Source organism: Pseudochaenichthys georgianus, chromosome 22, assembly GCF_902827115.2.
Source record: "Pseudochaenichthys georgianus chromosome 22, fPseGeo1.2, whole genome shotgun sequence".
Classification (NCBI taxonomy): Eukaryota; Metazoa; Chordata; class Actinopteri; order Perciformes; family Channichthyidae; genus Pseudochaenichthys; species Pseudochaenichthys georgianus.
In genome coordinates, this window is record NC_047524.1 from 14,890,665 (window position 1) to 14,918,390 (window position 27,726).

Here is a 27,726-nt window from a genome sequence, read left to right on the forward strand (position 1 = left end):
TCTTTTACTCCAGACATTTAATTTCTCTCAAGACATGTTCTACTCCTCTCTGCTCCATGTCACATAATTGAAGCTTTACATTGTCTCATATCAGCGAAAGAGACTGACATTTAACAAGACTGATAAACAGAGACAGTATCGTCATGGCTGCGTCCTCGTTGTGTGTGTTGTAGATGCATTCGGAGCACAGGTTATCAATCTTGTCTGTCAGAAGAACAAAAGCCTCTTCCTCATCTCTTCATCACATTACCATAATCAGATGAAGCTCCGCAGACAGCAGCTCCAGTCAGAAGAGCTGTTTCCTCCCCTGTGGAGTTTTCACTTGATTCTCTGTGATTTTATTTCTCCTCTGGACTTTTAACGATACCGAGAGTTGACTGACTGAGGTTTTGAAATGTTAGAAACACCAAGAAAGACAGTATCAATGAAGAAGATGTGATTTGGTGTATTTTTCTTGTGTTTCTTTGAATGGGTTTAAGCTCAATCCTAGAACTTGTACGAAAGTAATAACAATTTCTTTGTGTTGAAGACGGTATCCTAACCAGGATTTTTGGAGATAATGAAGTCTTTTTATTTGTTGCCCTTTAAGTTGACACATTTCATTATGTTGAGTAATGCTGAAACATACTGGCATGGGCCAATAAATTACCCTTCAATGAATCATATGAATGAAGCCATCAGATGATTTAAATGTTAAATTACACGGACTGTTAAAAGTTCTAAGGGCATCTGATTGAAACTATAACAGTCTATTTTTCTGTTGAATCCCGAATCCTATAGATTTAACTGAAAGGCATTAAGATATATTTTCAGATGGAGTGACTGGTCACCAATCGTCTCTGTTTCTCTATCTGTATGTATCGTGGCGTTTGTCTTTCCCATTGTTCCTTTCCTGCATGTCCTCCCTCTTGCACTGCCTCTCTCTGATACCATGTCCTGATGTTATATCATGTTGATGTCCTCCTGTCCACCTACAGTCTGTCCAAACTCTCCTCTGTGTCTCACTCTTGCAGAATTCTCTACCTGCCCCTCAGGTGAGAGAATCACAAGTTATGATATAACATCACCGTCTGCTCCGATGCATGCAAACCATAACTTTGAAAATCCTCACAAAGTGATAATTTAGCTATTTATCTCATTGCTAAAAATCTCATTTTGTGTTGAAGTCATCGCTCTTTGTGTTGTTTACAGTCTGTGTCTGGGATTAGTCTAAAAAAAACTGCAGATTGAACACAATCCCATCAGTTGGCATACACTCAGCCGCTGTCCCCCCAATGCCCTGTGGCCCAATTACTGTGATTCCTCGTGGGGTAACACTGCAAACACTTTCTCTCTCTTTCTGTCTTTCTATTCTGCTCTTTACTGAACAAACACGCACAGCCACCGGCCAGTTTTAGGATTTGAATAGACCTCTCTCCCATAGGGTGGATTAGGTGACTGGGCGTACTGGCCATCGGGCTGCTGATGGAGCCCTTTCATTGTTAGAAACAGGCCGGCCGTCTGAACCGCCAGTATGCAGATTTGCAGGTCTGCACCTCAATGTAGCTACGTATGGCCACCAGAGCAAAATTGTGGGAAAACAACAATAACGCATTTCTTTTATTCTCTTTTGCTTTGCTTCCTCTTATCTCTGACACTGCTACTAACACAATTCAAGGCTTCTTTTAATGGGAAGCAGTAATAAAACGGATGTGCACTGAATCATGAAATCTGCTTCCCAGAGGGCAGTGATTAGAGAAGCAGCATCAGGCACTTTTATAACCTTGTTTCTCTCCCTGTCTCTTGTCTTGCCTCGGTCCACCTGCCTTGGCACCACAGCGCTGTGAGGAGAGCCAACTCAAACGAACATGTGGGAACTCTCTCACGCAAAGATTCAGGCGACTCCAAGGGCAACCGAACTCGGGCTGGATCCACCGGCAGCAACTCCAGCGGGAAAAGAAGTGACAGGTAACACAGAGGTCATGCTAAATCAGCTTTTTCTATTACGTGACTCACATATTGGTCTTCTAGTTTGAGAGAGGAGAAGCTGATCTCCTTGTGAAGCAAATCAAAAATATATAATGGTGGTGTATGCTGAATGACAGCTGTCTGTTTACTCATTTACTTTGCAGCAAACAGAGGGACCCCGTGTTCAATGCAGGTAAGAACTAGAGGCACCTTTATGGCTCTGTGGCCCAACAGCTATGATAGTTTTATGAGTCATTGAACATTACATACTCAGTGGCTCCCTGTGTCTGTTAAAGTTCAATGCACTTTTAAGGAATCTTATCAGAAAACAGAATGACTTATCAGTGCATTGAACTGATGTCTGACCACAGAGGACAACTGAACATCCTCTACATGTTGTATGTTTAACATCAGTGTGTCCAACATGTATCATTCTTCATCCATTACCACATCTTCACATCCACACTTTCATTCGTCTTCTTTTAAAAGCTCTTTCTGCGTACTTTATTACATATCATTTATTTATTCTTCTGTTAATTTCATTTCATTCTTAAATATTTTCGATTTGGGTAAGATCATTCTGGCCATTTACACAATGGATCCACACAAACTCATAACCTCTGTGTGGAGGCTCTATTGGTAAAACGTATAATATTATGGCAAGCTGCACAAGCCTCCTAGATCCTTTCGAATGAAATGAGATTTGACATAAATCAGTTTTGTGTACGTTATAAAGGGAGGCTTAGAAAGAGAATTTAGAAGCACAGGATGAGCCACCCATAAACTATTGACAAAGCAGGATACACATGGTTACCAGACAATGGGACTGATATGAAATGAGTATTGATCGGATTTTTCATCTCCAGCATGATATTGATTTTTGTGTAATTTGAACTCTTGTTTTGAATTTGGTTTACACACCTGGCTCTAAGTCGCTTTAGTTCAGGCTCCATACCGCCCCACTCCATCTAACAAACTACTTAATATAAGAGTAGTTTGCATTTTCTTTAGCATAAGACCAAACTATAGCAAATATGGTCAACATATAAAACAGACAAGGTTAGATACTTCCACTGTTCACCACTTATTGGACATTTTAATGAATTATAGACAACTCTCCTGCATACAAATCAGATCAGGGCAGCGCCAAGGACATTAACCGCCCCTAGGTGACGGTTAACCAATACTAATGATAGCTGCAGCAGCCAATACAGTGCTTACCTCCAATACATGCGGTGATTACATGCAAAGAGCTTCATTTGATACAACAAAATGTCCTGCAAGCATATGCATTTGTTTGTTTTTATACTTTCACATAGAAAGATAGACGGTGGAAAATCTGAGTATTGTTCTTAATAGACGGCTACAAATAATGAAGCCAAATGTAATCCCTCATCACAGAGGGTTGGGACAGCATCCACGAAGATTAGCACTGATTCATTCAAACCATTAAGGCAGCAGCACCGATTAATTAAGAGCATTAAGGACAGAAGCTGCTCTTGGTTAACACCAGCAGGAAACAGGAAGTGCACTCATATTAGGCCAGGAGGTGAGGACGCCGTGCCACCATTCACCCGGTGCTTGTGTCTTTCTCTGTGACCTTTACAAGGGATGCGACGTGTGACCCACTGCAAAGGTAGGCCTCCCCCTCCTCGAGCCTGTAGCCCCCGGCCTACACAGCTCTCTGGACACTGCCGATTATTTATTTTGATCTCTGCACATGCTTCATGTCAGCAGTTCTGAGGCAAAGGATAAAATCAGGACTTTTATTTTGAAATTTCAATTCATATCCTGTTCGGAATTTCCTTTCTAAACTTTAAAGATGTCCATCCGTGCACTGATCAGAGAGCTGTCCAGACAGGGGCAGGAGTGGGTTGACAACGTCTGTGTGTGTGTGTGTGTGTGTGTGTGTGTGTGTGTGTGTGTGTGTGTGTGTGTGTGTGTGTGTGTGTGTGTGTGTGTGTGTGTGTGTGTGTGTGTGTGTGTGTGTGTGTGTGTGTGTGCGTGTGCGTGTGTGTGTGTGTGTGTGTTACGTTAACAAACACACGCAAACCTAACCTCCACTGAGAGCTGCGTCACCGTGTGTGTGCAGTGTTTGCACCTGTGTGTCTCCACACTTGTTTTTTAACTGCGGATGAAGCTGCTGCTGCTGCTGCTTCACCAGACTTGTGTGTGTGTGTGTGTGTTGCTCGCAGCCCCACTTTGTCACCATAGTAACAACACAAAGATTTCTCACACTAGCTTTCTCGCAGTCGCTTTGCTGCTCAGAGGAAGTACATTCGCCGCTGCTCTCTTTATCTCTCTGCCCTTAAAATGAGTATTTGCATTACAAACACATGCAGTCTCTTTTTTGTGGCGGTTACTATTGTAGTCTGTCTGATTTGACTGCTTGTAGTTTTTAACTTGTGGCCGTCTGTTTGTGTGAAGTCCCCTTTAGCAGAGTATTCATAAAGCTACCTAGAATAAAAAACGACTGGAGTTAAATCTAATTTCCTCACAGATATATTGATGTTAAGCCACTCTTGTTACATTATAATTTAATTTTAAGATACTCTGAGTGTTTTACCCTTGAAAGCATCTAGATCAGTGGTTCATTTATGGTGGGCGACTATTTAAAATGAAGTAGTGTCTGCCTGTGTTCCCTTAGATAGATATTCTGGTAGCAGTTTAATCAGTTTAATGTCCCTCAGCTTCAGCCTCATCTGAGTAATGATAAGAGACCTCAAAATGAACGGAAAATGAATGATTTTATTAGATTTCCCTAAACCTCTCAATAGCTATGCTTCAGTGCTGCCGTGTGATGTTGGCCAGTGTTTGGGTAGTTAGTGATAGAAGCCAGTTTCCCTACTTTCCTTTGGAATTTGCTTGTGATTTGCTAGTATTATGTTGCTTTCTTTAACTGAGGCACAAAAAACAGCCAAAATATGTCTTACTTATCCTACAAACCCTCCTTCGTTGTATCCGTTTGTCCCCCTCCACCTTCACCTCCGCCACCCTCCATCACTGGCTCCTCTGCTCTTTTCCCCGTGTACATTATAGTCACAGTTCAGATTTACCTCAGCCGCTCAGCCAAACGGACCAGGGGCAGCTCCGGGGCTTCGTCTGTAACAGCCCGCTCAGCCCCCGGCCCCCAACAAACATCAGAGAGCAGCAAGGCAGCTAAAAAGGGGGGTACCGCCAAGTTGCCGCAGGGCAGAAAACCCCCGAATTTTAACCTCCACCGGAGAAATTCGGGGAGTTTGTCGCCGTACTCTCCTCTTGATACACCCAGTTATCGCGGCCCAGTCAAGTCTCCCAGCCAGTACTTCCAGATTTGTTACTAGCAATGCTGGGAAATATAGATAAATAAAGTCACTTCTTTTTAATATAATATGTATATCAAGCTGCAGTGTGCCCAAGCCGCTCAGTGCAGAGCAACATCCATCCATTCGTATCAGTACTGTACCTTTTAAAACACCACATGCTGGTCTTCTCATACCAAAGAAGTTGCATAGAGATAGCAGATTTCTTAAATAAAATCACACCCTTTTACGCTTCCATTATAGTTCCTTCCAATATAGTCTTGTCTTTCTAGAGAGCTTCTAAAAAACACATTTGTGGGCATTTATTGTTACAATCTTCAACCACTTGTTTTGGTTCCCGTAATGTTTTCTGCCTGATTTTGTTTTTCAGTGTTACCGTGTTTTGAAAAGAATGAGGCACTTCTAATTATCCCCTTTTCTAAATTGGATCTGTTTGGGGTTTTTCTTAACATTTCCATTGCTCTGCTTGTGTCTGCATTTTATGTTGGTTAACCTCTGCTTAAAGCTGAATATTTACGAGTTTTTAAGTGTTTGCAGTTCATTTCCCGTTCTTTGTCCTTGTCATGAGATTGTATTTGAAATGACTAATAAAGTCAGTTGAAAAGCTTATTTGTTTGTGTTTGCAAATTCTGTCATTTATGTCCTAAATTAATACGTCAAAAACATATGAAATACCTCAATTTTCCTTTAATCATGCCACACATTCATCAACATTGTCACCGTTGTCATTCACATCATAACACATTGTATTAAGCTTGAATGTCATGTCTGTGCTGTCTACATACTATATTTAAAAACTGTGACTTAACCAGTCACAGCTGTATTTTCCTACGTGTATATTATCTCACTCGTCCTTTCTGTTCCTTTTCCAGAGGAAGGTTATGTGAAAATGTTCTTGAAGGGTCGCCCCGTCACCATGTACATGCCCAAAGAGCAGGTGGACAGCTACTGCCTGGAGGCCAGAGCCGAGCTGCCCAGCAACAAGCTCAAGCTGGACTGGGTGTATCCTTTTTTATCTTTTGCGGTTTGCCTTGTGGATTTTTCAGGAAAAGTAAGACACTTCAACATGTCTGCTTGCAATTTGAAAAGTTTTGAAAAGTAATCTTCTGAAGAGAGGAACTCCAGATTGGGGTGATGTATTTAAAGATAAGAAGCTGACGGATGTGTCTTCTCCTCTCGCTGCCTGTCAGAGTAGATCTGCTTCACTTTCTCCTGGTGAGGCTGCAGCACTCGGGAACAACCTGCACACAGTCAGCAGCTCCTCCTGCGCCGTCTTGTTCTCTTCCTTTCCTTTTTTGTTGTAAGAATGAAATAAGGGTGTTGTCAGTCCACGAGGCAGGCAACGGGAAAAAGACGTTTGGAAAAGATACATTTGATCAGCGAGAACACACACACATAACACATAGTTATGTGGGCTCCATTTATTCTTTTATTGAATCCAGTATGTACTAATATATTTGATGTCATGTTGTGTTTTTTCTTACCTTCATGTAATTCTTCATGCCTGCTGGTTAGAGTGTAGGGATATAGAACTATACTCATTATCAATTATGTTATCCATTATTCTCTTGCAAAAGTGCCTGTCCCAATCCCTACACTGGCGTCCTCAAATATATATATTTTTAAATATACTTTAATTTCAATAACGTCATGAAACCGTCCAACCACAAAATATGCAATATATTTGCATTTATTTGCAATTATTATTATTTGATGCACCTAGTGATACAAACAAAGAAAGCACAATTGAAAAGAAAATCCTCATATATATACACACATGTATTAACAAAAAACTTTATACGTGAAAGTATACATTAATGCATCCATCTTCATAGCTCTTATTTTGTCCAGCAAAATAAATAAAATCAAAATATATTCAGTTTACTAAAAGAGAAAAAAAAAGGCTTGCTTTAAGGGTTACTTCATGTTCTGTCAGTCAATGAATGGTTTCAGCTTTACTTTGATTTACTTTCAGTTTTATTCCTTGACCTTATTTTAATATCCAGTTATGGTTACCGTGGTCGAGACTGTCGCTCCAACCTTTACTTGTTGCCCACCGGAGAGACGGTGTACTTCATCGCCTCGGTGGTCGTCCTGTTCAACGTGGACGAGCAGCTGCAGAGACACTACACCGGACACACGGATGACATCAAATGGTGAGAGACACTTGTTAGGGATTATAAAACACACACACACACACACACACACACACACACACACACACACACACACACACACACACACACACACACACACACACACACACACGCACACACACACACACACACACACACACACACACACACACACACTTACCCGAGGGAGTCATCTACTGCAGCCTGATTTCACATCTGTTAGCTTACTTCCAACTCTTTTTTTCCTATTAGACTTGATATGTATTCCCACTTCTGCTATCTTCACCGCCTATACAGATTATTCACAGAGTGTTTTTCTAGTAAGTGCAGAATAACTGTAATGAGGGAAGGTGAACGGCACAACAGTGTTCATGAAAGTTGACCTGTAGAAATGTGTGTATAGCAAAAAGGGTAACTTAAAAAATACACAGCTAATATTATGTTATTACATCTTAAGGTTCAAATAAGTTCAAATTGATAATGAACGCTTACAGATCATAGGATGGATTTAAAACAGATTCGTACTCCTTGGAAGACAAAGTGTGTGCGCATCATGCTATGAGTGCTACCCCAAAAGGGGGTGAATTTACCTTAAACTGTTAATTCCCCCTCACATTAGTACAGACAGTGTACAGACATGTTCTGCGAGCGTGTTGCTCATCTTTATTCAAACGCTCCTCTTGATGTTCAAAGCCCTTTTAACTGTTTTCATGTCTTTCTCTTCACCAGCCTTGCCGTCCACCCCGATAAAATCACCATAGCAACCGGGCAGGTGGCGGGCACCTCTTCGGATGGAAAAGTAAGTGAGGTCTCCTATTGATGTTTTATCACTTTAGTCTGATTAATTAGCGAAGAGAGGAGTGTTGATATTTTCTTTTTGAAATCATTTTGACGCAGCCGGTTGAGACAATCCTGTTTGATAAACAGAAGCTCAGCCTTGACTTATATATGTGTACTTTACTAAGCCTTACATCGCATCCTACTGATGAAACACCTCTGTGTGTGTGTGTGTGTGTGTGTGTGTGTGTGTGTGTGTGTGTGTGTGTGTGTGTGTGTGTGTGTGTGTGTGTGTGTGTGTGTGTGTGTGTGTGTGTGTGTGTGTGTGTGTGTGTGTGTGTGTGTGTGTGTGTGTGTGTGTGTGTGTGTGTGTGTGTGTGTGTGTGTGTGTGTGTGTGTGTGTGTGTGTGTGTGTGTGTGTGTGTGTGTGTGTGTCAGCAGCTGGCTCCTCATGTCCGTGTGTGGGACTCGGTCAGCCTCAACACGCTTCATGTTCTGGGATCAGGCTTCTTTGACCGAGCCCTGGTCTGCCTGGCCTTCTCCAAGTCGGTAAGGAAGCACCACTGATAGTTATAACAAGGTGTTAAAGGGCCTTTTTGAATGTACTCTGCTTCAATTGTGGCAGAAAATGACCATGGCTTTGTGTCTTTTTACATGTGTCAGAATGGAGGAAACACTTTGTGTGTCGTGGACGACTCCAATGACCACGTCCTCTCCGTCTGGGACTGGCAGAGAGAGGACAGACTGGCTGAGGTCAAGGTTTGTGCGCACGTTTGTGTGTCTTGTTTTATTAAGACATAACCTGACTTACTGCACAACTTATTTTTCTATATTTGAAAAAATATTAATAATAACACCATTAAACCCACATTAAGAAAAGTATTATTTGGATACAAGTTGAACTGTTATTGTATTTTGTAATTGAATTTTTTCAGAGGGAGTTCCAGATATCTTTGTATCACTCCATAAATCAGAAAATTATGTCAAAAGCAATAAAACATGTTTGCTATGTTTTAGGAATTAAATGTAAAGTAAACCATGCTATGCTGTTAATGAACTATGAACTCCTCTTTAAAAAAGTACATATTTTAGACTAGCTTTAACTATGAGAAAATAAAATGTTTGTTGAATACCAGTTAATACTCAATAATTAAGAGATGTATTTATTGTACTACAAGTTTTCTGAAATGTAATCTTTAAATTCACAAATGAGGCTTTATCTCACACTAACTTTTGTTAAATTTAGGAGAAAAAACCAATGCAAAAAGACTAAATCTAGTAAAATAAACACCTCATGTTTTATTTTGAGGTTTTCTCTCCGCAATTCTGAATCCAAACCTTAAAAAATGTACATGAAATAGAATGTTTTTGCCTCTAGTGTCTCCTTTAATGGGTGAACATGTAATATCAACAACTCACTGTTTCTTGTTTTACATGTTCTGTTTAGTGCTCCAATGAGTCGGTGTTTGCAGCAGACTTTCACCCGACAGACAGCAACATCTTAGTGACCTGCGGCAAGTCCCATCTCTATTTCTGGAACCTGGAGAAAGGCATGCTGGTCAAGAAGCAAGGACTGTTTGAGGTAGGACTCCCACATGTTCTCCACATGTTAGGTCATTATCATAAAGCAATTAGATTGTTGACATAGAGGCACGAAAGCCTGTGTTATACAATCCTATAGCTAAATAAAGATAATCAATGGTAGCCTGGCTTATCAAATAAAACAACATGTGTGTGTTCTTGTGTTTCCTGCAGAAACAGGAGAAGCCGAAGTTCGTGTTGTGTGTGACCTTTGCAGAAAATGGAGACGCCATCACAGGAGACTCAAGCGGGAACATCCTGGTGTGGGGAAAAGGCACGTTAAATGCTCATTCCTTCAACCTTTATTATTTTACAGGGATCCAATTATATCTCTTTTTGTCTCTGATTTATCTATTGATCACCCTGTCTCTCCGTCTGTCTCTTAATCTGCCCTTCTCGTAGCGCTTGACCTTTATGTCTGACTCTGTCCAACTGAAACTTCTCATCCCATCTCTGTCACGCAGGCACTAATCGTATCAGCCAAGTCATCCAAGGAGCTCACGAGGGCAGCATCTTCGCTCTGTGCATGCTGAGAAACAGCACTCTGGTGTCTGGAGGGAAAGACCGCCGGCTCATCTCCTGGGACAGCAGCTACCAGCAGATACAAACTGTGGAGGTGAGGAAAACCTCCGCAAATATACCAAGGCTGCACATGAAAAATAGAAAATGGACATTTATAAGTCAAACTTTTCAAAGTCATTTCATTCCACTAATGCATAATGATGAGGTTATTTGATCAGACTCCTCCATTTCCAATTCCATGTGCAGCTCTACAGCTGTAATGATCTGATCTGCTATAACCACTTTCGATTAATAGGCTTTAATAAAACGTTAAGCAGCATATCCAGCTCCTTCTTCAAAAGTAGGTTGCTTATATTAGCCAGAATTTGCATTCCTGCCCGAGGCGGAGGGCTTTGCATTCTGGATGCTGCGCCAGATCATAAATATTACAGAGGATGAGATGGGTTTGTGCTCTCAATGAGATTCATGGATATTTGATATTTCAATAGTGATGGGAATTATGGATCACTCATGTCTTGCTCTACAGAAACCACATTATTATTATAGTTGTTGTTTGTTCTGGAAAACATGGAGAATGTATTCCAGGTTAACAGATGGTTTACATTATTTCTGTGATTCTTCCACAGGTGCCTGAGTCGTTCGGTCCCATCCGGACCATAGCAGAGGGCAGAGGGGAGACCGTGCTCATCGGGACCACCAAGAACTTTGTTTTGCAGGGCAGTCTGGATGGAGAATTCATACCTATTACACAGGTATATGCAACTGTCTCGTACACTAATTCTACATTAAGAGGTTCTGCAACTTACAAGTATATTTATTAGCCATATATCTGCTAGTTTCTGAGTCTATCTGGTCCAAAGTAACATGTTCAAAAGTCTTGTTATGTCTGACAAACAGATCACAAACAAAAGATATTCAACCAGCAATATTTACTCAATGGGAAAAAAACTCTGCTTCCTCTCCTCTCCTCTCCTCTCCTCTCCTCTCCTCTCCTCTCCTCTCCTCTCCTCTCCCCTCCCCTCCTCTCCTCTCCTCTCCTCTCCTCTCCTCTCCTCTCCTCTCCTCTCCTCTCCTCTCCCCTCTCCCCTCTCCCCTCTCCCCTCTCCCCTCTCCCCTCTCCCCTCTCCCCTCTCCTCTCCTCTCCTCCTCCCTCTCCTCTCCTCTCCTCTCCTCCCCTCTCCTCTGCAGGGTCACACTGATGAGTTGTGGGGTCTGGCTGTTCACCCCTCCAGGCCTCAGTTCCTCACCTGTGGTTACGACAGGCAGGTCTGTCTGTGGGACTCCAGCTCCCATCAGCTCGTCTGGACCAAGAGTATGGAGGTAAGTTAGCCAACACTGCCCTCTGGGGTCAGTCACAGGAATTACACAGCACTCAATAAATAATGAATCAGGCTCCTTTGTCAGGTGTGATGTCCTTGGGAACCAAAGAGAAATGCTAATCCCTTCTGCACTCAAACTTTTAAATTCTTGAAAGGCTTTTAACTTGATTATTTATTTATTTATTATTATGATGCTATGAGCTATGAACTATTTATAGTGTAAATTGGAATTATCCACATCTGTGCTCCGGGTGTATCTGTGTTTTCTTATTGTATGTTCCTGCCTGTGTACATGACATAAACTGCTGCTCATAACCAATTGCCCCTTGCGGGATTAATAAAGTTGTTGATTGATTGATTGATTGATTGATTGATTGATTGATTGATTGATTGATTAATTTAGCAACTAGAAAATGAAAAACTGTGCATGGAAACAACCAGATTATATTACCTTAAAATATGTTGCAAATTGAGCCACGATTGGCTTAAAAAGCAGTTGTGATCCTGCTTGAACATACACCTGGTAAACTTAAGATTTAAGGTGAGCAGAGAAACCTTCCCCGTTCAGCGTGATATAACTATATATATTAAATAAGCGATGCTCAAAAAGGCAAATAAAGTAACAGTAGACACACAAAAAAAAACATATTATACTATTTTGCAAGATTGTTTTTTTCAAGGTATATCGAAGATGAGGGCTAGGAAGAAGCGTTTAATATTGTATGTGTTTTACCCTGCTGTTTATTATTTCCATAGAGAATAATTTGAATACATGCAGTGGGTATCAATTATTTAGTTTCTTAAGTTGTGTGTTCATTCTTTATTGTTGTCTTTGTTGGGAGTTCAGAGGGGGACTTTGATATACGTTTTCTTTTGTTTTGTCTCACAGGACGCTGCCCAATCAGCCGGCTTCCACCCATCTGGAGCTGTGGTTGCCATAGGAACACAGACTGGAAGGTAAGGGGATACCATTACCAAAAAACACAAAATAAATATTTAATTTACACGACTGCTTCAGCTAAATAGTTATAAGAAAACAGTCAATGACAAAATATTCTAGGTTAGATTTGAATTATTATCATTCTGAAATGGAAGAAGGATCAGATCTTTGAGCTGCTGTGCTCCTGCAGGTGGCTGGTCCTGGACACGGACTCTAAAGATCTCGTCACGGTTCACACCGACGGAAATGAACAGCTGTCTGTTGTCTGCTATGGGCCAGGTATGGTAATAACTGCTGACACTGTGTCTCCCCGGTGTATGTGTTGTTTTCCTTTTTATTATTGGAAAATGTATGTGTGTATGTTAAAGGAGAATATCAATGATTTTACAAGCTGGAAAACATGTATACCATTTATTTAACTACTAATAATCTTCCTTTATATCACTTTCTTTAGATGGTAACTTCATGGCTGTGGGTTCACACGACAACTACATCTATATCTACGCTGTGGCGGAAAATGGGAGGAAGTACAGCCGAGTGGGGAAGTGTTCGGTGAGCACCTGTATTTATAATCCCCTCTTGCTCTGTTATTTTTACATTCCTGCGGCATCTTCTTTATATTTAGTTCCCCTCCTCATCCTCTATATTTGGACCTCCACTCTGTACACCCTGTCCTCACTGTGTGTTGATGCAGAAGCTGTAAAGACGTAAATCACAACATGAGTCACACAGTCTGAGTAATCATGTTGGCGTGCTATTACAAATCCTTTCCATATTTTAAGGACTATTTCTAGTGCTTCAAAAACCATTCTGTATCTACTCCAGGAATACTGGGGTGTCTCTACAATTAAATGATCCAACTGGTTGGTTTCTGTCTCCCATCTCAGGGTCACTCTAGTTTCATCACCCATCTGGACTGGTCAGTGGACTCCCAGTACCTGGTGTCAAACTCAGGGGACTATGAGATACTGTATTGTAAGTCTGATCACTGTCATCCTCTTACAACCTTTGCTGTGCTGACGGGCTTAATGCACTTTATGTTACATATATTAATGTGAGCAAGGAAAAGTTCCTCCCAAATTCAAAATAGATATATGTTTGTCTTACCTTAGTATTTATCAATCTAGATTTTTTTTCATGTATGAGTGTTTAGTTTTGGAGATATATTGCTTTTGACACCACAATTCTAATATATTCAAGAGAAGACAGACATCTCTACAACCCAAATCTGGCACACTCTGCCTCCAACTCAAATAGCTTTTCAAGTCAAAGGAAAAATATGTATTATTGTTTAAGAAAGCTAACTGTTCCTTTCAGTCGTTCTCTATAAAATAAAAATATTCTTTAGTTAAAGTAACAGTAGCTTGATTTATGCTAAAACATGTGTATGAATGTGCTTTCCCAGGGATCCCATCAGTGTGTAAGCAGGTGGTGAGTGTGGAGACCACCAGAGACATCGAGTGGATCACACACACCTGCACTCTGGGCTTCATGGTCTTTGGTAAGTGAAGGCTCCCTCCCACTCTTTAGGTGTTCTGTTTATTATGTTAATGTCCATGAATAAGATGTCTCCGCTGCCCCTTCTTCTCCTCAGGCTTGTGGCCCGACGGCTCTGACGGCACCGACATCAACGCTGTCTGCCGCTCCAGTGATAGAAGCCTCGTGGTTACCGGGGACGACTTTGGGAAGGTCCACCTGTTCTCTTACCCCTGTTCGCAGTTCAGGGTGAGATACTGTTCAACATATGCACCTCAGTAATGTCTTGAAGAAGATTTAGTGTTTCTACATTTTAGATTAATAGTTTATGGAAAGACAAAGGGCAACATTCATTCTTTGCATTTCTTTTCAGGCTCCCAGCCATGTTTATGGCGGCCACAGCAGTCATGTGACCAACGTAAACTTCCTGTACGACAACGGTTACCTGGTATCAACTGGTGGGAAGGACATGAGCGTGATGCAGTGGAGGATAGTCTGAGGGAGCCTGCAGAAACTACTGATACTGTTGGTCTCTCTCTGCTGCTGGGGCCTTAAACCCAGCTAAAGCAAACTGAACTGCACTAAACTGAACCAAACCAAACTTAACTTAACACGGAATACAAAAAAAGGTTTGATCTTCCTGAACTGAAGTGAATTGACAGAAGAAGAACACAATGTTTTCTTCCTGATCTGCTCTCAGATCCCAAATGACATGAACTGTTGCAAGTGTTATGTGCGGTTGCTTGAAATACAAATTCTTGAATATTTCACGATTTTCTCTACTCACACTAAAATACAAATCTGGCATACTGTAGCCAACTCACCAATGACATAACAAATCAAGTGGATAAAATCCAACTAAACAGAACCAAAGGCTCTGATTTTCTGACTGCATCTGTATAGTTTATGTTCTTGTATTGTTTGTGACTCCTGCCGCAGAGAACAGACTGTTGACTGAATATCATCGCACTGGAGATCCAAAAGCATTGGAACAAAAACAAATTACGGAAAGGAGAAAATAGTGATTTTCTAATTGTTAAACTTTCTTTTCTTTTTGTATTTAACAACTCAGGAAAGCTCTAGTTAAGCGGGACTCTTCCTTGTTATTAACATTGACATATCAGAACAAGCCCTTAACACATCCAAAAACAATGAAGAGAGATATCAACTGCGGTTAATATCTGATTTAATTGTCATTCATCTTTTTGTGTTACCTTATTGTGTACTACCTTTACAGTCCAGGCAATTGCTGAATTTGAAAGGCAAAATCATTTAAAAACAGCAAGGTCCAGTTTTATTTGATGTTACCCGACATTTTAAACTATTATCCTTGAGGGAATGATAATCACAAATTAATTTGGATTCAGAGTTAGGATTTTAACCATTTGATACAACATTTTCTGACCATGTTCAATGTTTGTGTGCTTCCACGTCTTAAAAAAGGCACCTTTCCTATTATTTATTTATCAAAGTCAAATCCTTCACTGCCAATTTCAGTTCCCTTAAGTTTTTCCCTGCAATAAATCCCTGTTAAGTCCCATATTTGTAAATATACAGAGAGTTTTGAAACCGATACGAGCTAAATGTGGGTGAATACACAGTATTTGAAAGTGTTTCAGATTTTTGGACTGGGTTTTTGTGTCTTTCCTTTGCCTCGAGGTGAAAGAAAAATGAAAAGCAAGCATGTTTTTTTTCTTCTTCTATTGATGTGAAGCCTTTTCAACTCTGTACCCATCTGCATTTTACTGTAGCAGGATCAGTTTATGAAGGGAGGAGGATGAGACCATTACACTGTAACTGTTATCGTCTGATGTGCACCATCAGTCACAGGCAAGATATTTAACTGGACTGAACCCTATTGAAGTTTTTTCTTTTTCTATAATGCACTGCTTCAGCCTGATAAACATACAGCAGGTCTATTTACCTGCAAAATAGGACAAGCAAAACACCATGTAGCACATTACCGGAGCTTTTGAACTCTTCTTTCATCCTTCCAACACAAAGCATCTTATGGGTAACAGCAAGCCGACGTTATACACATGAATACACTTGATTTATTTGACAGGGCTTCAGCAGATATGAGGCATATTGGTGTTTTTTTGAAAGCCTGAGGTTGGATGTCTGAAATCCACTTAAATCTAACTGCAGTGATATAAAGTCGCCATTCTACAGAGTGAATGTAACACGATTTGTCTTACCACTGAACACCTGGAGCTGCAGAGAAGCAATTAACATGTGTCTGAAAGTAAATGCAACATGAAATTCCTATGAGATTGTGTCTTGTCCTTTCCACTGAATCACTGTTTTAATTATTTCACAGTCTTTAAAAACGCTACGATCTGTTGTGGCTAAATATAATGCACTTTTATATGCTGCCGACATTTGTTTATTATAAATATTATAGAAATATGTTAATAGAAATTATAGCCTATGCCACTTTAGAATGCCTGTGCTTATTTTAGCCTTTAAAATAGATACAACTCAAAAACACATACAAGAGAGAGTACAACACATCACAATAAGTACCAATATTAAAACACAGAACTCAATCAGAAAATACAGACTCTGAATCTTTTTATTGACCATTAGGCCTACATTGAAATATAATGGAAAATAGTCTTTGGCAATGGCCAATACAATTAAAATAATACTCAACAGTATACACAGTAGGCTACACAACAAAAGAGGACACAAACTAACACAAGAACGCACCATAAAAACAAGAAGCACCAGATAATTCATGACAACACATGACTGACCCCACTCTAAAAACTGTTGTTTCAAAGCCCTTTCGACCACTGTGCACTTATAGGAGCACTCAGATCTCAGCGTTGGGGGGGGGGGGGGCTGCACGTGCACGTCTTGGCCGCAGGTGGGCAGCATTGAGCCGGCGTGTCCCCCCCTCTCCCTTCTTCGAAGCATTAGCATTTGTCCCCCAAATCTCTCTCCACCTCACCAAAACACTCCGAATGGGAAGAGACTATGGACTGAGGGAGGCGGCGGCTGACGACCACCTTTTACCGGCTTATACCAAGCACGAGCCCCGACGGAATATGGACTTAAGGAACGGCGGCGGCGCGTGGGGACAACAGAGACAACGGAACACAAAGCGCACGGGAGGAAACGCTCGTGTCCTCGCTTAGCGTTTCTGCATCATCGGTATTATCTCTACAGACGAACATAAAGGGACACAAAGTGGGAGCTGGCGGGCTGACGCAAAGCCTCGCGGGCTGTATAAAGTGAACAATAAGCGGACTGTTGGTTCTATTCACCGGCCTCCTCTGTGGCATCATCTCTGAATCAAAGACGAGAGAATGAGGTAAGAAGAAGCGCGGCACCATGCGCTCCGTCTGACGCGGCATGACAGATGCTCAGCGACACTCAGCTTCCAGACTACAACCCCATTTCTGCATATATCTTCTAATAATATGTTAAGCTTATATGATAGTGAAGAAATAGTGAAGAAGTGCGTCATTTAGACATATTTTGGGTCGAATTTGTTCTTGTATTGTGTCCAATCCAGGGGCCCACCCAGCGGGCCTCAGCGTCCTTTGCCATTATATACAAGGCAGTTAATGTAAATATATCAATTGTGCTGTTCACCCTTCTGTTAGCCCTCTTTTGTGACCATCGGACCCACCCAGCGAGGTCTATGCAGGTTTTATAGCCAGGCTAATGTTGTCATGGAAACGACAGCATCATGTTTTTCTGCACATACGGTGCACCTGGTGACTCCAAACGATGAATATGACCGATGCACCGCCCGGTGGCCGCAGCAGGGGGGCATATGATAAAGTGAGGTGGAGGATGGTGTTTATTCTGGTGGTTGCCAGGCAGGTTATAAGACCCCCCCTTGCAACCGGCCCCCTCCTCACACAGACACAGACAGACAGACACACACACACACACACACACACACACACACACACACACACACACACACACACACACACACACACACACACACACACACACACACACACACACACACACACACACACACACACACACACACACACACACACACACACACACACACCTACATAAGCTCTACTCCATGACGGATCCACACATGCCCATCTCCAGCCTGTGGAAAACGTGTCTCATGTTTAAATCCTCATTGTATATCTATGCCTGTGTGGATGGTATTTTGAGCCTTTCCCTGCTTATGTTGGTATGCAGAATGCGCTGAAGGCCAAATCTTCTCCAGCACAGTCTCTGTATTTTTGTTCTATTTATGACACAGTCCTTTCATATTTCCCCTTTGCTATCCCTTTAGTTTGACTCCCCAGTTTCTCGGGAGCTGCAGCCTGCACCATTCTGTTTCATGGCTTCAGATTTACTCTGAAAGCTCTCCTTAGACACGCTAGCTAAGCTACTGGTGTGTGTATGTGTGTGTGCGACTGTCTGGGTTGGATTGCTGCTCCCCTCAGAGAAGAAAAGGAGAAAGAGTGAGAGAAAGGGTATGCTGGTAAAGAGAGGAAGCCACAGTCGAAGTATTCCTGATACTCCTAATTTACCTCGTTCCCTTAACCTCACACAACTCAAAGCCTGCTGATGAACAGTTTTGTCCTCAGACTGTATGTAAGATTCATATCTTCTAGTCCCGTTGGATGAAGATGTCGTTTCTTCTTTTCTGTTCTGCTAGCTTCCCATCCTGTGTGTGTGTTGTTGCCAGAGGCAGATCAGCTCTTTGACTCGAGCTCAAAAGGGAAGTATTACATCTCCACAAAGCAACAACAAGATGACCTGGCTGTTCTTGCTGCAGAATAAAGAAGACGAAGATTCAATTCAATGAGATACTTTGTTCAGTGTCACTGCTTCCATTGCTGCATTTATGTAAGGAATATCAACGTGCACGACCATGCCCGTGCACGTGAGATATCTTTAGTCCAATAACAGTAGTGGTTTCATTATGTGATGCTCCTGCTCTGTTCTCCTTGTCAGGCGGGCTGATGTCATTTGGTTGGATGTGTGTGTCTTTGTGTGAGAGGGAGGCTTAGTGGGTTGTAAGAGAAACATTGAAAGAGGGCAAAAAAGCGAGGGCGTCTGTCCTGGACTATTAATGCAGGATGATTTCTGAGGCTGCGTGTTGTGGTGACTCATCCTGGGAAAGGTAGAATGAGCGAGTGCAGCCAGTGGAAGGAAAAACGCTGAGTTATGCATCTTACTGCAGGCTGCTGCTGCTGCTGCCCTCAGAGCTGATCTGAGAGCAGCTCCACGTGAGCCAGCGTCCCCACGAACAGCCACAACACACATACTCTCAGGAGCCTCACTGGCACAGGAAGAGCATTAGGCAGGGTGAATCAGAATTAAACTTTACACATACTAATACCTATATGATACCTGCATTTCAGAACTAAAGGGTTTTCTTCTTCATCTTTTTCTCTTGGAATCATTTGTATCTAACCAGAGTTCCCAAATATGAACTGTGGATAACCAAACTTTGCACAGATCACATATTCTAAAGCTTGCAAAAACATAAATCAGACACCTTTTAAACAAACAATATATAAACAAGGTCCATCTCAGCAGATATGCAATGCTAGTTGTTGGCACTTGACATGTTGCAATATGTAAGGACACTCCTGTAGGTGTCAGCATTAACTGATCATTGAAATAGATTGCATTTAACTATACAACAGCAGTCAGTCATATAACCACTCCATATATGGAGAGAATTCACAATTTGTATTTGCATAATTTTCTAGATCAGTCGTTCCCTAGAGGGTATCAAAATAAATCTGAGGAGTTGCTGGTTTCGAGGTTGGGAATCATTTGCAATATTAGTTATCAATTTGTCAATTAGTCGATAGTTTTGTCTTTTGGGTAGTTACGATAAAACGGAGGGAACCGATTCAAGATTATCTCCATTCAATATTCTGAGCATTTCTTTTTAAGCAAATACCATGTGACCACAACACATTATATAAATGCACACTATAATCCGGTCATTTTCTAGCATTTCCCCTGCATCATACACAAGCTGTGTGTTGTCAGAGATGTAACGATGGAAGGCATCATGTGTCCTTTGGCTTGCTGGAGTTCAGACACGCAGATGACCCCAGCGCACAGGGGAAAGCATTTACAGCCTCCTGCAGTTTAACCCCATTTTGACAGTACTGGATTTGTCGTTAGTCAGCAGGCAGCTCTCCCGTTTTCACTCCCATTATGCACAACTAGGGCTGCTCGATTATGGCAAAAATCATAATCTCGATTATTTGGGTCAATAATTGATATCACGATTATTAAAAACGATTATCCATTTACTTTGAAAACATCCATTTATTGAAAAAAAATTGTAACAGTATGTTTTTAAAAGTTGATTACCCTGAACTTTAAGTATAATTCAACTGAAAAACCCAAAAATAATAATAAAAAAAAAAAGAAGTAAATAATCGTTTGATTTCGATTATGTTGTTTTCACAATCGTTGCAAGCCAAAATCGTAATTGCGATTTAAAATACGATTAATTGAGCAGCCCTATGCACAACATTACATTACACATTTGTGCTAGCTATAGCTTCTGCGGCTTGACTCATCTTTGATGCCTGTTCCTGTAGCCCCTTTCATACAAGCTCTATTTTGGAAAAAGAAGAATATCTTGAATTTCTAGAATGTTTCAGAGTGTGTTGCATGTTGCTTACTTTGTTCTAAACGCACAGAGCCCTTTCACCGGGACTACATTGCTCTTTCTTTGTTTCCCACACCTCACTGTGGCAACAAAGCTTAATAATCTAAGTTTGTTTCAGCCAGATGGACCAGACCACTGGGTTGGGAACAAATAAAAGGGAACCACAAATGTTCCACCAGATCAATGCATCCTTTGTTGCTTGAACATAAAACTAATAATTACATCTGCTCCTGCTGTGTGCTTCATTTCTCAGCTGGAAAACTTGTGTCCTTTAATAACGCTGAATGAATGAAGTGGGTTTCCCTCTCTGTAGATAATTGATGATTAGGGGTTATGCACAGTTATTTAAAAATATGCTTTTACCGTATAATCTATTTCAATCTGAATTGTAGACGCGGGTTGTGTAAGCACTCCTGTTTTCCTATATAGGCTAACATGTAATTTACATCCAGTGGAAATGATTCCTTGGAGGTTGAAAGACGGCACTCCACAATCCTCCGATCGGAGAGAGGTGACTGGTCTGCTCTGATCACATGTTCCTCTCCCTCTCTTACATTCCCTTACTCTGTTGCAACACTCCTCATCTCTCTCTCTCCCTCCCTCCCACTCTCTCTGTGTCTCAGTCTTATGTCTGTTCTGTTTGCGTGGTGGAGGGTTTTTCTTTTGGGAGACATTTTCAGAGGATGTGAATGAAGAAGGGGAAAGGTTGAGTTTAGCTTCGGCGTCGGACAGCATGTGTACGGCTCTCTCCTGTCAGGCTGACACTTCCCCCTCTCCTCCATAATCTCCCTCTTTATACCTCCTTTCATCCTTTGCCTGAGGACTGGGCTGTCTTCTTCATCGTCATGTATTCCCTGGACGATTTTGGGTAAGCCAAAGTGACTCCTATCATTACCTCGTTCTCTATCTGTTCTTTAAGTTGTTCTGTAATGTGCCAGTAAAAGGGCAATTTGCTTTTGATTGGCTGTAATGATGGTACTTCTTCTCTCTCTTGTGTTTCTGTTTAAGCCTGGCTCATCTTTCAGACCACCGAATGCCGCTTTTTTGATCAGCATGTGTAGGATTGTTTGAAAGAAAAACCTGTTTGAAGGAGAACCTGTCTTTACGTCTCCAGCTCTACATGCTGTGTTAAATAATGCTACTGGCTTAAGTTGGAGAGGAACAACAAGGGAAACTGCAAGAGGAAAGTCTCCTCTAGGAGTTGCCGACTTTCTCTCGCCTGTCTCCTTCTTTCCAGCCCTCTGTGTTTTCTCTGGAGCCAGCTGTTAGCAGAGGCGTCTGATTGGTTACCCTTTAGCAATATGTCATTGGTTCAGTGTTTTTCCTGGGAAGAAGGAATGAGTCTCTGGATGTCTGTCAGTGTTTGGGCTCAGCTGCTCTCTGCCGTCCACAGGATGGATCCCATCTGACTCGTTGTGTGAGAAAGACAGACAGGAAGAAAGGGATAGAGAGCGCTAATCTCAGAATGGCTGCATGAGTGGGACTATCAAAAGCCAGATGATGCAAGGATAGAGAGTTCTCTATATAATATGGCTTTGGCAGATTACAACGTAGTGATTTGTTGGAGCTCAAATACAGATGTGGATCCAAGTGGGGCAGAGTAGATAACATCAGAGGTTTAGGCTCCATCGCTTGCACTCTAGTAATCTACTGTATAGTAGAGCAGATCTCTCCCACAGTATGTTCATTATTGACGAGGCACTGCTCATTCTGACATTCAGATTATAATACTGCACAAAGAAAGACACTTGGAGAATATATTACAACTTCTCTGCTCACATTACTTCAGGGAACGTGGTCTTAAGGGTATCTGTATACATTTAAACATTTAAGTGTCTAATAAAACGACTACACCTGTAACGTATTTTGTGGTGTCGTGACCTTATTATCCCCAAAATGTTCAACAATTTTCAAGCCTAGAGACATTTGTAGTTTAAAAATTAAGAGAACATTTGAATGCCATTTAATGGTGATGCTTGTATCAGTGCCATAAATAGATGTTGTATCCAGTTTGAAATCACATTTTTAAGATACACTTAGATCTTGGTCATTTTATCTATATATTTTAAACGGTCATCGGACATGAAAGTTATCAGAGGAACAAGCTTGAAGTGAAGCTGTTTTATTCAGTCATTTTTTTTACTTATTTTAAACAAACTCCCTTAATGCGACGTGTCTTTACAGCACCACTAATGTATATTTTATTACTGTTTGGATTAAGAGACCCCTAGTGGCAGAATAGGATATTGTGTGCGTTTTAATTTGCCAATATAGGGTTTCTGAAACTAACTAAACTCTCTACATAACACATCTAACCATTGTTCCTCTCCGTTAGTCTGTCGGTTACTTCTGTTCTTGCCTTCTCATCTTCAAGGTATTTCAGCCAACAAATCAAAGCACTTCATAACAGAACATTAGTTGATAACGGAGGATACAAATAAAAGTATACAAGTCTGTAATTCTACATGAAAGAATTGTAACAGAAATGTATAGACTTCCATTCCTTCTGTCAGCTCAAAGCGCCTGTGTCCTATCAAGGCTTCTCCTCCAAAAGGAAGTGGTGTTTCCCTTTAAGGATCAGGATTAGTGACGGGACTGAAGAGCGCTGAGGAAGGTGGAGGAGAATGGGGTGGGGGAGGGGTGTGCACAGAAGTGGGGGTTGCTATCCATATTGTACTGTATGTGTCCATGACAATTAGCCTGAGGGTCTATTGGCTTCCACAGAGATAGATAATGAATAAGTGATGTCTTTATGGAGGTCAACATGCTGATATCTCTCCAGGAGGCTGCTGATATGATACCACCAAATAATCTCCTTGTATTAATAATGATTTATAATCGAGGCTCATGCGATAAATATTGATTCTGCTTATCGATATAAACCAATTGTGTGATGCATTGTAGCTTTGACTGTACTAGGTCACTGTATAAACCTTTAGTGGCTGAGCCGTCATCTCCACATTGCTTATAATAAATCATTCTTAACCCCTCAAGTTTTATATTTTGGGAGCACAATGGGGAAAGAACCCCCAAAAAATCCTTTGTTCACGACTTTTCATTTCTCAGAACCGTATAATTTTTTCCAATGAAAGTGTGCAGGTTTTTTTCCCGTCACAGTCACTTTATGATCTGACACATTCTAGAGATCATGTGCTTTGTAGTAAGTGGTACCTCAAAATAATGTTATTGGCATCCAGAATATAATATCAATATTGAAGACCTAAGGTGATATATTACCCTAATATATAACTTTTTGTATGACTGATACGTACAAATAAAGAAACGCAATCAGAACCCTTTAACAGAAAAACTCAATTGAAGGGCAATGTAAGGAAAATATGTTCGTAAAATACTTTATTTAGATCGATTTGCAGTAGTGTTGTAGTTTGTGTATGTTTTATTTTCGTACAAAAACCCATCAAAAACATAAAGTAGAAAGCAATTGTTTGAGCTTACTTTGGAGGAGTATTTCTCAAGAATTCCTCAGGAACTGTCTGAGAAAACAAAACATGTGTGAGAGAGGTTTGGTTACCTCTAAGAGAGTGCACACTATTTGAATTTTCATTTATAATTCAAATTGTAGGACCCACGTCTACAATCAATATACTTCTTCCTGTGACCTTAATCAATCAATCAATGTTTATTTATATAGCCCAATATCACAAATGTTACATTTGTCTCAGTGGACTTCACAGTTTGTACAGAATATCAGTATGACAATATGACACCCTCTGTCCTTAGACCCTCACATCGTACAAGGAAAAACTTCCGGAGAAAACCCACAGTTTAAAGGGAAAAATGGGAGAAACCTCAGGAAGAGCAACAGAGGAGGGATCCCTCTCCCAGGACGGACAGACGTGCAATAGATGCCGTGTGTAAATTGAAAAGACAATACATTTGCAACATAGGTAGTCCAAATGTTTGGAAATGCATGAGTGTATAATAGGAAGATGAATCCACGAGGATATCCATCCAGGACTTATGATTAGGGATGCACGATAATTATCGGCCCGATAATTATCGGTCCAATATTAGGAATTATGACGTAATCCCGATAAACCCGATACAAGTATTAATAGCCCCGATAATATACAATATATTTTTTGGGTAAAAAAAAGAAAAAAATACTGCGATGTGGGTGGATTGGGATGAGGGGCGCTTGTTTTTCACTCGGCTCCTCCCGTTTTGCCAGTACTGTGGTATTAGTGGTTTAGGAAGAGGGGAGTTTTTCACAAATCCAGCGCTCCCTAACTCATGCCTGGCTGTGACGTAAATGGTGTGCGGCCGTGAAGCCAGGACAGTAAACAAACATGTCGTCGGTGGTATAGGACTATTTCAAAGTTTCAGAGTTGGAAAGTTCGCTTGCTATTTGTAACAAATGTAATGCAGAAGTTCCACGAGGTGGGAAAAAGGCAACGAGCTACAATACTTCGAACCTGATCAGTCAACTGAAACATCGCCATCGCTACGATGGTGTGTTAAAAGCGTACGAAGACGCCTGCGCTGCTAAACTAGCGGCAAATCCAAAGCCAGCTGCAAAGGCACCGGGGCTTTTATCTATCGACGAGGCTTTTGAAAAAGGCAAGAAGTTTGCCAGTTTTGCAACTCAAGGCATATGCTCGAACCCGGAGCTGCCTGGACGCTGCAATCATGTTGCGCACTATCCGTGCTGAGTGTGCTGACTTTTCGTACAATGTCCCACTGTCTGGCTACCTGCATAAAGTCAAGTGCTCGGCGCAGTTGTGGCGAAATGTCGCTCCTCTGTTTTCAGCTCCTTATATCCGTTAGCTCAGCTAGCTAGCACCAGATGCTAACAACAACAATGCACGTAAGGTCTCTCTCTCGCTCGCTCGGGCCACACATACACATACACACACCCTCCCGGTGCTCCCGATGGCCAGTCGGTGCCTGCCGGTGAGCGTGGAAGTGTGGTCTGCCACAAGCGGGCGGCAGGAGCGGGGCTGTCAGCATCAGCGGGGCTGTCAGCATCAGCGTGTAGATATGTATTTTAAACTCGATGCGCTCTGAAACTACGGGGCGGCAGAGGACAAAAAACATGCGTTAATCGCGTTAAAATAATTAGTGGCGTACATTTTTTTTTATTATCGGGTATCGGTCTTGAGAAGCAGGAAGTTATCGGTATCGGTTTCAAAAAACCAATATCGTGCATCCCTACTTATGATCCAGGACCACAGCCACGACTCAAGATCCAGGACTCGCGATCCAGGACACAGGACCGCAGGATCATCCATGACTCCGGATCCCGGCGTATATAGACACCAAAAAGAAAGAAATTTGGGGAAGCTGGGTTAATCGGAACATGAGAGTACACAGGTATAGACAGAGAGAAGGAAGATGTAAGATGTCCCCCGACAAACTAAGCCTATATCAGCAAAACTAGGGGCTGAATCTAATCAGCCCTAACTATAAGCTTTATCAAAAAGGAAGGTCTTAAGCACACTCTTAAAAACGGATAGGGCGTCAGCCGTTTAAACACAAACTGGAAGCTGATTCCACAAAAGTGGAGCTTGATAAGAAAAGGCTCTGGCTCCCATTGTACTTTTAGAGACTCTAGGAACAACCAACAACCCTGCATTCTTGGAACGCAATGCCCTAGTAGGACAGTAGGGTATAATGAGTTCTTTAAGGTAAGATGTCGCCTGCCCATTAAGGGCTTTGTAGGCGAGAAGAAGAATTTAAAATTCTATCCTGTGTTCTATAGGGAGCCAGTGTAAGGCAGCCAGAACAGGAGTAATGTGGTCCCTTTTCCTAACTCTGGTTAGTACACGAGCTGCAGCATTTTGAATCAGCTGAAGCGACTTGACTGACTTCTTGGTACACCCTGATAATAAGGAGTTACAATAATCCAGCCTTGAAGTAACAAATGCATGGACTAGTTTCTCTGCATCGTTTTGAGGCAAGATATGCCTGATTTTTGCAATGTTACGTAGATGGAAGTAGTCCTTGAAATTGATTTTATGTGGGCGTTAAAGGATAAATCCTGATCAAATATAACACCAAGATTCCTTACAGTCTCACTGGAGGCCAAATTAATGCCATCCATAGTTAGTATTCTTCGGGCCAAGTACAATAACTTCAGTTTTGGTCGTGTTTAACATCAAAAAGTTTAAGGTCATCCATGTTTTTAAGTCCTTGAGGCAGTCTTGAATTTTATTTAGATGATTAATTCCATCAGGCTTGATTGATAAATATAGTTGAGTATCATCCGCATAACAATGAACATTTACAGAATGATTCCTTATAATATTGCCTAACGGAAGCATATATAATGTGAACAAAATAGGTCCGAGCACTGAGCCCTGTGGCACTCCATGGCTAACTTTGGTTTGTGTGGAAGATTCATCGTTGACACGTACAAACTGAGAGCGTTCAGATAGATAGGACCTAAACCAGCCTAAAGCAGTTCCCTGTATGCCAACTAAGTGCTCTAGTCTTTGCAATAAGATATCATGGTCGATAGTATCAAATGCAGCACTGAGATCGAGCAAAACAAGAATAGAGACAAGTCCCTTGTCTGAAGCTATTAGAATGTAATTTGTGACTTTAACCAGAGCTGTCTCTGTGCTATGATGTGTTCTAAAGCCAGACTGAAAATCTTCAAATAAATCATTGTTTTTTAAGTAATTGTTACGTTATCCGATAGGACACAAACGCAGGACAAGGCAGAGTGTTGGAAAAAAGGTTTATTTTGAGGTGGAGGAGCGTAGAGAATAATCCGGCTGGAAATGGCAACTGGTGGCGGCTGGTGATGACAGCACGGCGGCCGGAGAGTGAGCCTGGAGCACAAGAAGAACACGTAAGAAGAATATACAGTGTTGAGGAAAATAGCTAATAATACGAAGAAGGCTAAGAATGCTGAGAGTTTTACTACTGTGGGTTAAACAACGATCTGGCGCTGACAGGTTGTGGAGCCTCCGCTGATATGGCATTTGTAAATGCTGATGGGAATCAGGTGTGTAGTAGGGGAGGGTGCACAGCTGATTGCAGCATGTGGAGGTTTGAGCCGGGAGCCAGGAGTGACAGCCACCACGCCCACACAAACACAGACAGGGAAAGGGAAAACAAACACAAG

The 27,726-nt window shown here is 41.5% G+C and overlaps 2 protein-coding genes across 15 annotated transcripts in view; both read left to right on the plus strand.

Annotated features, from left to right (window-relative positions):
• eml1 (EMAP like 1) overlaps positions 1–16,265 on the plus strand; it is a 61,620-nt gene extending 45,355 nt beyond the window's left edge. For 5 of the 12 annotated variants that reach the window (XM_034112238.2, XM_034112236.2, XM_071201634.1 and 2 more), the window contains 21 exons: positions 978–1,034; positions 1,819–1,947; positions 2,112–2,140; positions 3,557–3,583; positions 6,122–6,251; positions 7,256–7,405; positions 8,114–8,183; positions 8,600–8,710; positions 8,825–8,920; positions 9,609–9,743; positions 9,917–10,016; positions 10,207–10,358; positions 10,891–11,016; positions 11,453–11,584; positions 12,473–12,540; positions 12,714–12,802; positions 12,978–13,075; positions 13,411–13,498; positions 13,929–14,024; positions 14,118–14,248; positions 14,373–16,265. In XM_034112238.2, the coding sequence (XP_033968129.1) occupies positions 978–1,034; positions 1,819–1,947; positions 2,112–2,140; positions 3,557–3,583; positions 6,122–6,251; positions 7,256–7,405; positions 8,114–8,183; positions 8,600–8,710; positions 8,825–8,920; positions 9,609–9,743; positions 9,917–10,016; positions 10,207–10,358; positions 10,891–11,016; positions 11,453–11,584; positions 12,473–12,540; positions 12,714–12,802; positions 12,978–13,075; positions 13,411–13,498; positions 13,929–14,024; positions 14,118–14,248; positions 14,373–14,498 (2,140 nt within the window). In that variant the 3' untranslated portion in view covers positions 14,499–16,265. The remainder of the gene's footprint in view (positions 1–977; positions 1,035–1,818; positions 1,948–2,111; positions 2,141–3,556; positions 3,584–6,121; positions 6,252–7,255; positions 7,406–8,113; positions 8,184–8,599; positions 8,711–8,824; positions 8,921–9,608; positions 9,744–9,916; positions 10,017–10,206; positions 10,359–10,890; positions 11,017–11,452; positions 11,585–12,472; positions 12,541–12,713; positions 12,803–12,977; positions 13,076–13,410; positions 13,499–13,928; positions 14,025–14,117; positions 14,249–14,372) is intronic. The other 7 variants (XM_034112235.2, XM_034112237.2, XM_034112240.2 and 4 more) reach the window with 5 other exon arrangements.
• A 655-nt stretch (positions 16,266–16,920) lies between these two features.
• The window catches only part of evla (Enah/Vasp-like a), a 37,888-nt gene continuing 27,082 nt past the window's right edge, over positions 16,921–27,726 (plus strand). For 2 of the 3 annotated variants that reach the window (XM_034111928.2, XM_034111931.2), the window contains exon 1: positions 21,262–21,501. In XM_034111928.2, coding sequence (XP_033967819.1) covers positions 21,479–21,501 — 23 coding nt within the window. In that variant the 5' untranslated portion in view covers positions 21,262–21,478. Of the gene's footprint in view, positions 17,319–21,261; positions 21,502–27,726 lie in introns of those variants that run through there. The other variant, XM_034111929.2, reaches the window with a different exon arrangement.